Below are 12,510 nucleotides of genomic sequence, written 5' to 3'. Positions count from 1 at the left end.
ACCCTGAGCTGAGGGCCAGGGGGATCAAAGATCTTAAACAAAACTACTGAGACCAAACTTGATAACATTTGTTTTTGTATGAACACTTTTCAAGCAGTGCTATATCCATCCTTGATGGGCAATAACGGGGAACATACCTATAATATCGGGGTCTAAATTGGGCTGGCTTATGTAGCCACGGTTGATGTGAGCGATACAGCCTCTTAAAAGTCTTTTGTTTCATATCCTAAAGTATTGGCACAAAAAGTTTGTCATTAAACTAGATCCTTGAGTACAAGAAAGTAGAAACAAAACCATTCAAACGAATGCGATCAACATAGGAATATCATATCTCATTGGCAAACTTTTTTGTGCCGAGACCAGGCGTTACAAATCAGGCATGAGCTTTGTGTCAACACTTGCCCTACTGTTTGTTCCCTTGATAAATGTGATCGTATCATGCTGCACTAGGCGTAGAGAGTATTTTCTTTTATATTTACCATAATCAACAACAAAAAATCTGGACCAAGAAACAGTATATAGTAACTCATAGTAATTTTGTTTGATTTAATTCTTGTATGGTAAAACCAAATATCAAACCTACTTATATTATATATTTAATTAATTTCTAAAAATATGTTTGAAAAATCATTATTGTATAAAAAATGTATAGCAAATGTTCAATTCGGTAAGGCAGCAATCAATGTCCGAAACAATAGCTCTGCGTCATCGTATGATGTGATGATGGGAAACTGATCTCGTCTGTTTCCAGTAAGCAACTCGACAATGTTAATAAATTCATTGCTACAGCCATGCTCTGGAAAGTTCTCTGTATATTCCTCTATTAGATTGTCAATTGTTTGTAAGTTAAATGGTAAAGGAAATGAACAGTCTCTTCCACCAAAGATCTCTGGCTGATAGTATAACATATTTGGAATACCACTTGGTGTTACAACTTCACCACGTTGTCTTCTTATTCTATGTGAGTTCCAGTTCTCAGCAAACATGTCCAATTGATGTTGGATAACGGAGAGGAAACAAAATCGAACACATTCTTTATGTACTGGACACGATACATTAAGAAGTCCAGTGTCTTGGAAATCCTGGAAACGGTTTCTCCAAAACTGGGTGAAACTCGTTTTTAGTGTACCCCAAAGCCTTTCTATTCTTTGATTTGCAACAGATCTGCCGACGAGAAAAGAATTTTGTCCCGACATTTCATCGTTTTGATTATGTCGCAACGATCTTTGTAAATCCCTCATTATGACGTTTTCTGTTCCTGCATCCGATCGAACAACCCTTGGAAGCATCTTTCTTTGTTTGATCCAATTAAGATACCAGTAACCGACATATCTGGGGTTATTGTTGGAGGGACTTGCTATCAACCATAAAAGTTTACGAGAGTATCCATCGATTGCCCCATGTATAGCTATGCCGTAGGGTTTTAATTTATCGTAACCATCGACATGAATCAGATAGTTTGGTCCTCTATTGTAGTACACTCTCCTTCGAAGAACTCGACGCGATCTGTTGAGTACACCCTGTTGGTCTATTGTTCTTAAGCAAAGCCTTGCTCTTGATTGTGTGACGCAAAGTCCAAAGCCTATGTTCAGAGTCCTCCACATATACCTGTATCCAACATTAGACAGGCCATTACGGTGTAAAGCCAGGATTGTCCTTACAACTGTAGGTAATGGCGACTGGTTGTTACGCCGTCTGATATTTAATCTTCTCTTAAGTCTTTTTAACATGGAACAACTCATGAATGTTCCGTGAACAAACAAAAGAAATCCACATATTTGAAGGGACGTGTAGCATAATTGATGATAGTATTGGACTAGTTCAGGCACAGAAGCATCATCGCCTGGGTAAGGTATTCCTGTAACGTCATGATCAGCAACACAAAGGAGACAACAGAGTAACTGAAACATAAAGATAGAAATTACACGTATGATGTAATGATAAAATGAAAAATCCGATTGGCTTGATATCTAAATAGGGTGTTCACTGTGACGTCATCAGCTTATTCAGCTTACTATAAAACTACTAGGAAATGCGCTGCGCCTTCACATTTAATGGAATACGAAATGGAAAAATACACAGTAAGTTTTGACAATCCAAAATAAATCTTCATGGCGATATTTATAACATATTTCATTTTTAAATTTACCCGTTATAGGTATCAGGTATAAGCATATGATATTTTTACATTTGAACATGTTTTCATTTTCAAACAAGAGGACATATCTTCTTCCAGCATATTGCAATCGAATAAACATTTTAAAAGTCATCTGATGCCTAAACGAATTTATTTTGTTCGGTTGATTTTTGTACCATATCTTAAAGAAACAACGAATAGTGTACCTAATGAATAAAATTTGTTATGAAAAAAATATGTTTCAATTTTTGCTAAATTTGTTGTAACATCATGCCTCCTTAAACATGATATCTAGTTCTTTATCAATCATTGACTAATTTATAAAATTTGGTCGCATATTGTCAAAGTCAATCAACCATAAAAACAAGGCCAAGATCAAATTACAGGTATCAAAATGACATCCCCTGGTAGTGGGGAACCTCCTTGTCTAATATCATCAACCTAAGTCAAAGCTAAAATTACACTTCAGACTATCATCCCCTTGTAGTTGGAGACGTTAATGCCAAATATTATCAACCTTAGACTTCTATTTCTTGAGATATGGACTTAAGCAGTAAACTCGGTTGCAAAATTGACTATTAAATTTCTTCAGGGTCATTCAAGCATTTAAAATAGGTCAAAGATAAATGGCGCATGACTGACTGGCAAGAACAATATGTAGGAAATCTGCATCCTAAATATAAGAACCTTACTCGTTATGCTTCACGAGATAAAGACATGAGCAGCAAACTTGGTTGCAATGTTAACGCCATATATTCACCGTCGCCTGTAAAACCGTACCTACATGTCTCGCTTTTACTGCGCATGCTAGACAAAATATGAAGAAAACTTTATATCATGGTTCACTATATTTTTCGCTAGAGCCGTGTAAATGTGTGCTCATTTTTCCTATTTTGGTAATCCTTTATTTTTTGTAATTTTTTGCCGTTTAAGGTGCAGTTTTTACAAAATAAATCATAATACAGTATTAAACCTTTTTCATACTTTCCACGAAGATGGAGCTGATTAGTCTAAATGAAGAAAAACATTATAAAAACCATACAAGAAAGTTTTGACAAATTTTGTTTGTTTTTAAGCCAAAGTGTGTTGATTTGATGTTCGATGTCAGCAACATATTTCTTTGTTTTACTTTCAACATTACCTTTAAAATATTGCTTGCTTCCATAGTCTTTGACCATTTATTAGACGGGCAGGTGACCAAGCAGCTGAAATAGACGATATTCTTTCAATTGAAATGTTTAATGAATAGCAAAATCTTCTAATCGGTCAATATCAAAATAAAGTGAACACATATTTCGTTTCGCATCATGCTTTTCTACCTGGCATTAGTGGCGAAAGCAGGGGGTCCGGGGTTGGAACCCTCTTTTACATTTATTTGGAAGATCAATGCAATTGAATGGGGACATATAGTTGGAACTCCCCTTTATCGTGGGCTAGGATCCCCATACCCAACCCTTATAAATGACAAGATCCACCCTGCTAGTTGTGAATCAAATTATTTGTTTAGATTACTAATTTTTTTTTGCTTAGCTGTTATGAATTAAATGAGTCATGGAGATTGATCTACAAAGGACTCTGAAAGGCGAAAGAGAGGGACCATTCAGTTTTTTTCCATTTTTCATTGACAGTCGTACAGAGCGGGTAGTGTACTTGTGATGGGATGGTGGGGAGAGGGGTGAAACCCTTTAAGTAGAATATATCTTTAATAATAGCAGACGTCTTACTCTAGATCTTATCACAGGTCACGTTAAACTGTAACTTTTCAATGCCCTTTCATTCAAACAATAACGTTTTTTCTCCCTATGATCTATTTCATTTTGTGTTCAGTATTGCTTCATATTAAAATATAACGCTAAGTCTCCAAAGAAAACAAATATAAACTTACTTATGACTCGTTTCCACTGCTCCCGCTGATGTTGTTGCTGTCGATCTCCATCTTTAATGTGTCAGCACAGGAAGTAAAATACGGACCGTGGGAATCTGACCGTGAGAACGAATAAAGTTAACATCAAATAAGCAAGTTGACTTAATTAATAAACAAGTCGACTTCTTATTTTATGTCATTTACATTTATATTAACAAGTCGACATCGTAATCAAAAACTTTTTCTTTATCATTCCGACAAGTTGACTTCAATATGATGATTTAATATCAAATAAACAAGTTGTCGACTTAATCAATTAACAAGTTGAATTCAACGTGTCGACTTCTTATTACTATGCCATTATATTTATATCAGCAAGTCGACATTGTAAAACAATTTTTCTACATCATTCCGACAACTTGACTTCAACTTGATGATAAGATTCCAGCTTATAACACACAACTTAACTAATAATTCCGACTTATTAGCAACAAAATAACTTTACAAGGGGTGTACCATATGCGCTTCCATACAAACTAGACAAAAATATAAATTCTGGCAAAACATTAGATGGAAATCATAGTCTGCTATTAAATTGATTTATATCTCCGATTTCGATCTAAATAGAATTGATTCTCAGGTGTGACAGATCATCATATCAACATTTATTCAGCTTATCAATGCGTGATTAAGAAAAAGACAACATCATATAAACTATAGTTGACATCCACAATAATCGATATTAGGAGTCTTAGGATTTCCTGCAATTACTGGGGTGTGGTTCTACATCAGTTAAAATGGATGATATAGCATCACTGGTTATAGACAATGGGTCGGGTATGTGTAAAGCGGGCTATGGAGGGGATGATGCCCCCACAACCGTTTTTCCATCAATTGTTGGAAGGCCAAAACATCAGGTTTGTCATTTATTAAATATTAAACTCTCTAAATCTAATTAGTTCTGAGATATGTAAAAATCTACTGTCTTTATTTTCATGCATACCAACATTCGTGGTTTGAGGAAAACTTGCATATTCGTGGATATTCAATTTCGTGGTTGTGGCAAAGTCTGCATTCATTCTTCTAGAAAATTTGTTATTCGTTGAACATCTAAATTCGTGGTTCTCTCGTACCCACGAAATTAACAAAAATTAGTATCCAACGAATATTAATGAATCCACGGTATGTAAAAAGATATGGTATGTTATAAGATACACATTTTCCCTCCTCTAGCTTAAAAAAACAAAATAATATTTATAAGCAAATGTTTTTATTCAAGTTCCTGAAATTATGACTGCTAGTTTCATAATTTTATTCATTTAAGAATTGGATTCTTCTTTTTTGTAAATTTATTGGATTGTAAAAGCGTTGAATGAATTACATTTTGTATAAAGCGCGAGTGCGCTTCATTATAAAAATGTTCGCACCGTGATTTTTTGTGTTAAAATCACGAAAACCCTCGATTTCTTTCAAGTTTTTCTTTTATTTATATACCTGTGTACCTTATTGTGGAAGCTCGATATCATGAATATAAATATTTCATTATGAAATGAAGGTTTCTTTCAGAATGACGCAAGATTGATGTAAGCCAAGTAAACTAACATAATATAATCAAAAATACAAGTACTGTAATTGTTGACAACTAAAGTCCGCAGGAACTTATTTGTTATATTATAACCAAAACATTTTTCAAATCGAATTTAATAAGGTTAAATATGAAGAAAGGTTTTCAGATTATTTTGTTCTTATCTCTATATTCTTTAAAAATACTCTATTACAACAATTGCTCCATTCCTAGTGAGAAATTAAATTTGCGTTATTTTTCAGGGAATAATGATAGGAGCGAACATTCGAGACTATTATGTCGGAGACGAGGCTCAAACCTATCGTGGTGTTCTTTCTTTAACATATCCGATAGAGCATGGAATAGTGACGAACTGGGACGACATGGAAAAAATATGGAACCATACATTTTATCACGAGCTCCGTGTATATCCGGATGAACATCCCGTTTTGATGACGGAAGCACCTCTCAATCCGAAAGTAAACCGAGAAAAAATGATGGAAATTTTATTTGAAACCTTTAGTGTTCCTGCAAGCTATGTTGCTATCCAGGCCGTGCTTTCATTGTATTCCTCAGGGCGAACAACGGGGATAGTACTGGATTCTGGGGATGGAGTAACGCACGCTGTACCGATATATGAAGGATACGCACTACCTCACGCGACGCTTAGACTTGATTTAGCAGGAAGAGATATTACCGACTACCTCCTCAAAATTTTAACGGAAAGAGGTTACTCCTTTACAACTTCTGCCGAAAGAGAAATTGTTAGGGACATTAAGGAAAAATTATGCTTTGTTACAGAAGATTATGACGCGGACATGCTCCGGTCCGTTACAACCACGGATTTAGAGACTCATTACGAACTACCAGACGGGGAAATCATATCCGTTGGCAACGAAAGGTTCCGCGCAACCGAGTGCCTTTTCCAACCATCCTTTATCGGAATGGAAGCATTCGGAATTCACGAATCTGTGTATAATTCCATTGTAAAATGTGACGTTGATGTTCGGAAAGACCTTTTTTCCAATATAGTATTATCTGGTGGAACGACCCTCTATAACGGGATGTCAGGGAGACTTAAATCAGATATTGGAAATTTAGCGCCTCAAAACATGGCTGTAAATGTCATTGCTCCATCGGAGAGAAAATATTCGGTATGGATTGGTGGATCTATTTTAGCCTCCTTGTCCACATTTGAGGACATGTGGATTGGTAAAAGGGAATATGTGGAATGTGGTAAAAGTATTGTTCATAGAAAATGCTTTTAATTGCAGTGCCTGTAATCTTTTGTATATAAGAACTCATAAGACCGTTCAAATAAATCTGTACAACATTAAGTTTTGGTGTTCACTTGAATAAAAAAAAATGTATATACATTTCCGTTTCAGTACAGTCTATATATAAGCTGGTGATAATACCTTACTGCATGGGACAAAACATTATTTATTTTAAAATACCGAACGGTTTGCGCAAGATGACTATTCAACATAAATTCACATAAAACTTTCTGGTGAAATGCAATAATGAAAACCGATCAGATAGTTGTCGTGAATAGATCCAATACAATTAACAATTTTAAATATAGGGGAAAATAAACTCACCATATATACCAGGATTGAAATTTTGTATTTTAAAATACGCAGGTTTTTCCAAATACAACTTAGGTAATCCATGCCAATCCGATTAAAAATAAATAGATGTGGTATGATTGCCATTGTATCAAAAATTGGTCGGAGACAAAATGACGACTTTTTTAACAACTTTTGGGCTATGCTAATCAATCATGAATTATCAGTCGATTATAAAAAAAATGTAGTCTTTCCTCCAATTAATCCTTCCTCCAATTAATATCGGAAAGATTTTGTAACCGTGAGTTTGCATGCTGGTTGTTTTTTTTTAGTATTGCAGCTGGATTGATGTTGGTTAAAAAGAGAAAACAATAAACAATATACCTGAAATGTTCATACGACATACGAAATTTAAATCAAAGTACTGAAGTACTGAACATCGGATGACCGCAAGTTCTTGTGGAAGGTCCGACAAGCACTTGTCTCAGAAAAACAATCATATCTCAGGCTTTACCTGAAAGTGAGCTTAATGTACAGATATACAAATTTTCTCTAACAAGTTCGTGCGTGGATGATACATTGATGACAGGGAATTTAACCTCTCCGTAATGGCTATAATATTCAGTGTAGTGATTCAAATCAGTATACTCTGGTTTATTGATATAATATATTTGTATATTACAGTTACATGTATATATAATTTTCATGCATTTGTATATCATTCTATATTCAGTACTATATTAAGAGGGTTTTTTTTGAGAAAAAAAGTTGGTTGATTAAATAGGGAATCTCTGAAGCGTGACGAAATCGGGCCCCCTCTAAGGCAGCCAGTGGGCTTCCACTTATGAAAATTTCTGGATTCGCCACTGTTTTCTTCTCGATATATCGCCTTATTGTTCGCTGGCTTATTGTTCGCTAGCTATTGTTCGCTAGCTTCTGCCTGGTACTGTTTTCCATGGTTTTCCCTCACCACACTGTTAAAGCAAATTATTCAGTGGCAGATCTAGAAATTTTCATAAGTGTGGGCCCACTGCATGGCTGCCTAAGAGGGAGCCGCTCCCGTCACGCTTCAGTGATTCCCTATTCAATCAAACAACTTCTTTTCTCAAAAGGGGCCTGGGCCCCTGGCCCCCCTTATCCCACCTCTGTTATTTCATTAAAACATCAAAGAAAAAAATTACGTTACAATATTACATTTATCATCATATTAAATTGCTCGACAAATTCAATGTACTCAAGTTGTTCTTCATGTGTATTTATAAATAATCTTAAGTGTCTTGAATTTTTTTTTAAGAATTTAGGAGAAATTTGATAAAACGCAGGATGAGCAACTTGTGACAATTTATATAAAAAAAAGTCATGAGAAACTAAAAAAAAAGACAGGACCAATTAGAGCACGGGGGGGGTTAACTTCCTATTATTGGGTATACGGGGATGTGCCAAAAATATGGGTCATAATTTTTGCGAGATTTTATATAAAAATGACCCTCCTTTTTAATGACATCCTATATTAAAATGCATTTACGTTTGATAACTGTATATTGATTTGGGGTATGATCTACATATCATATTTAATAAATATGCTATTGAGAATCTTACTTTATTAATGGTCAATTATTATATTAAATATTAAATCAATTCATTTGAAAGTCCACCTTTCAAATAAGTTCCAAAATGAACCGCGGAAATTTTTCTCCTGAGTTTAAGGGTAGCTGGTATATTTATGAATTATGAGTGATTCATTCATTCATGTCTTTATTTCCTCATAATTGAGATACAATGAATACATACAATTAACTAAATATCAGACAACAACAAAAAAAAACGAAATAGGTACACAACAGTTTTTCTCATATACAGACAAATATATACACTTTGGTCACTCAGAATTAAGGCCTTCTATAATCTCGATTGATGACATATCATGTATTGCATAGCCTGACACAACGGCCATATAATGCTAAGCACTGAACCACATGGGCGTGACATAGTCTCTCAAACTCAGAATATTCAACACTTAAATTTAATGGAATTCTTCCGAGCAAAATTTGATATATATCCTCATCGTCATATTCACTTAGCTCAGAATAAAGTTGTAGCGGAAAATTCTCGATGATAATATCCCACCACAATTCGCGCAGCTCTAAAGTGCAAATGCAGGAACAGCATGCATGTACATATACATCACTAAAATCATTTTCGCATTCGATGCACTTATCTCCTGATGAATTTGGTATATCAGCTAACAGTTTTGTAATAAAATATGAATTTCGTATTTCTGCAAACGATTGTGCTTTTTTCCAGAAGTTTGTCATAGAAACTGTTTTATGGATATTTCTAAAACGCACAAAATTGTCATCTAACGCAATACGGTTTAACCAGTTGACTGACTGTTGTTCGTTAACTGTTTTGTGAACAATCGATTTCCATTGACTTTTTGATGGGAAACTACCAGTATCAATATATTCAGTAAGATACTGAATAAGTCCATATGTTCTTAGAATGTCAATGATATCCGGGATGTATCCATAGTGACGGCGGTGAGGGTCTATGAGGAATGAAAATAGACGAACCAAAAATATTCTTTTTGAAAGATAATTGTTATCTAACGTACACAGTTTTTGAAAAAAGAACAGTTTTCTTTTGTGGATAAAACTCATAATCGGATGAATTCCAATAATGCTCTCGCACATATCAGATCTGGTAGAAGTTTTTAAAGCTAAAATGTGTTTGACAATGAAGTGCTGAAAACAATTAAGCGTCGTTATATCAAAGGATTTGAGGTTACACCATGTTTCACAGCCATAAAGAACGCTTGGTAAGACAACAGTTTTGTACAATTTAACTAATACAGACGGATTAGTTGCTCTTGACATTACTCCTTTCAACGCGAAGAATGCGTTTTTACCTTTTCTACAAGCATTTATAGTTCTGTTCTTTGTTTTGAATCGAGAATTAAGTTCAATACCTAAATGTGTATAGTTGTTAGATAAAGGAATATTCTTATTTCCAATACACCAGTGGAAGTTAACATTGTTTTCTCTCGTATTTATGGAGAATTGTATAATACTTGATTTGCTTGCGTTAAAACAGAACCGCCAGTTTCTAGAGTACTCGAAACACACATCAAGCATGCGTTGGAGAGACAGTGGGGTCGTGGCAATACATGATATGTCATCGGCAAGAGCAGGTGCAACACAATTGATACTGTATATACCTGTGTTTTGATTGCATTTCTCAATTTCACATATTAAATCATTAATAAAAATTAAATACAGTAAACCAGACAGCACACTGCCTTGTCTTACACCTTCTAACACTGGGAAAAAATTTGACTGGTGCTGGTTAACAACTATAGCACTCTTTGTATTTGTATGAAAGTCATTTACTATTACCCATAATTTATTGTTAACACCTAGTTGAAACAATTTGTACATAAGACCAAGTCTCCAGACTGTGTCAAATGCCTTCCTACTATCAAGAAAAGCTACAAAAATCTTACTACAAAATTCAAGATTATGAAAAATGGTCTCATGTAGATTAAAGGAAGCTGTTAGGCAACCGAGGTTTTTCTGAAATCCTTGTTGTTGACAGTTAGGGAAGTTTATGTTTTCCAATATGATAAGCAAACGGTTTTTTATAACATGCTCAAAGACCTTTGAAACACACGGCAAAAGTGTAATCGGACGGTAGCTGTCAGGAGATGTTTTAGGTTTATTGTTTCCTTTAAAAAGTGGTACCAGTAAACCAAACTTCCAGTCATAAGGAACACGACCTTTCTTCACTATGAGGTTAAAAAATGAAGTAAGGCAACGGATAAGGACTTCTCCGCCGTATATTAAATGTTCGTTTTGAATTTTATCGTGACCGCTGGCTTTTTTACGCATCAATGATTTGACAATATCGCGCACTTCACATTCTTTGATGACTCCACCAGGTAGGTTCTCTTTGGAGTTACAGCAGGTGTTTAAAATCTCTGAATACGCACTGTCAATAATATAATTTTCATGCATTTGTATATCATTCTATATTCAGTACTATATTAAGAGGGTTTTTTTTGAGAAAAAAAGTTGGTTGATTAAATAGGGAATCTCTGAAGCGTGACGAAATCGGGCCCCCTCTAAGGCAGCCAGTGGACTTCCACTTATGAAAATTTCTGGATTCGCCACTGTTTTCTTCTCGATATATCGCCTTATTGTTCGCTGGCTTATTGTTCGCTAGCTATTGTTCGCTAGCTTCTGCCTGGTACTGTTTTCCATGGTTTTCCCTCACCACACTGTTAAAGCAAATTATTCAGTGGCAGATCTAGAAATTTTCATAAGTGTGGGCCCACTGCATGGCTGCCTAAGAGGGAGCCGCTCCCGTCACGCTTCAGTGATTCCCTATTCAATCAAACAACTTCTTTTCTCAAAAGGGGCCTGGGCCCCTGGCCCCCCTTATCCCACCTCTGTTATTTCATTAAAACATCAAAGAAAAAAATTACGTTACAATATTACATTTATCATCATATTAAATTGCTCGACAAATTCAATGTACTCAAGTTGTTCTTCATGTGTATTTATAAATAATCTTAAGTGTCTTGAATTTTTTTTTAAGAATTTAGGAGAAATTTGATAAAACGCAGGATGAGCAACTTGTGACAATTTATATAAAAAAAAGTCATGAGAAACTAAAAAAAAAGACAGGACCAATTAGAGCACGGGGGGGGGGGGTTAACTTCCTATTATTGGGTATACGGGGATGTGCCAAAAATATGGGTCATAATTTTTGCGAGATTTTATATAAAAATGACCCTCCTTTTTAATGACATCCTATATTAAAATGCATTTACGTTTGATAACTGTATATTGATTTGGGGTATGATCTACATATCATATTTAATAAATATGCTATTGAGAATCTTACTTTATTAATGGTCAATTATTATATTAAATATTAAATCAATTCATTTGAAAGTCCACCTTTCAAATAAGTTCCAAAATGAACCGCGGAAATTTTTCTCCTGAGTTTAAGGGTAGCTGGTATATTTATGAATTATGAGTGATGATAAGTTAGTGCTTATATAAGTATGGGTCATATTTTAAAATTTTGTATAAGTATAGGTCATTCTTTCTTAAATATTTATATAACGATATGTACTGAATTTCAGTGAATGTTATATTAAAATGGGTACATTTTTTGAGGCAAAAATGGCACACCCTACCAAAAAAATATCAAAGTGTGTTTTTCCTTTTTATTCCATTATGAACAGATAACTGTAACAAAAAGACGATTTAAATTTTATATTTGCAAAGTGAAACTTTTCCATTTAGAGCCCCATGTACATTTCCTGGAAAAGATTTCTACTTTGTCCAATGAAATTGCAGAATCTTTATTG

At 34.7% G+C, this 12,510-nt stretch overlaps 2 protein-coding genes across 2 annotated transcripts; one reads left to right on the top strand and one right to left on the bottom strand.

The window, feature by feature from the left end:
* Window positions 1–659: 659 nt before the first annotated feature.
* On the bottom strand, window positions 660–4,507 carry LOC134726417 (uncharacterized). The gene is made up of 3 exons (XM_063590819.1): window positions 4,023–4,507; window positions 3,279–3,342; window positions 660–1,901 (listed from the first exon to the last, which is right to left on the bottom strand). The coding sequence occupies exons 2-3, from the start codon at window positions 3,300–3,302 to the stop codon at window positions 660–662; spliced, it is 1,266 nt and encodes a 421-aa protein (XP_063446889.1). The 5' UTR covers window positions 3,303–3,342; window positions 4,023–4,507.
* A 32-nt stretch (window positions 4,508–4,539) lies between these two features.
* On the top strand, window positions 4,540–6,885 carry LOC134725099 (uncharacterized). The gene is made up of 2 exons (XM_063588629.1): window positions 4,540–4,918; window positions 5,829–6,885. The coding sequence occupies exons 1-2, from the start codon at window positions 4,799–4,801 to the stop codon at window positions 6,831–6,833; spliced, it is 1,125 nt and encodes a 374-aa protein (XP_063444699.1). The 5' UTR covers window positions 4,540–4,798; the 3' UTR covers window positions 6,834–6,885.
* Window positions 6,886–12,510: the final 5,625 nt, after the last annotated feature.

The sequence above is a fragment of the Mytilus trossulus genome, chromosome 7, assembly GCF_036588685.1.
Source record: "Mytilus trossulus isolate FHL-02 chromosome 7, PNRI_Mtr1.1.1.hap1, whole genome shotgun sequence".
In the NCBI taxonomy this organism is placed as follows: domain Eukaryota; kingdom Metazoa; phylum Mollusca; class Bivalvia; order Mytilida; family Mytilidae; genus Mytilus; species Mytilus trossulus.
This window is presented reverse-complemented; position numbering and strand designations above follow the sequence as displayed.

What these genes read in the sequence shown, in the direction of transcription:
- LOC134726417 (XM_063590819.1), bottom strand. Translation starts at nt 3,302, where the DNA reads ATGGAAGCAAGCAATATTTTAAAG. An exon ending in AAGCAAGCAATATTTTAAAG is followed by an intron (nt 1,902 to 3,278) that starts GTAATGTTGAAA and finishes TTTATGTTTCAG; the next exon opens with TTACTCTGTTGTCTCCTTTG.
- LOC134725099 (XM_063588629.1), top strand. Translation starts at nt 4,799, where the DNA reads ATGGATGATATAGCATCACTGGTTATAGACAATGGGTCGGGTATGTGT. An exon ending in TTGGAAGGCCAAAACATCAG is followed by an intron (nt 4,919 to 5,828) that starts GTTTGTCATTTA and finishes GTTATTTTTCAG; the next exon opens with GGAATAATGATAGGAGCGAA.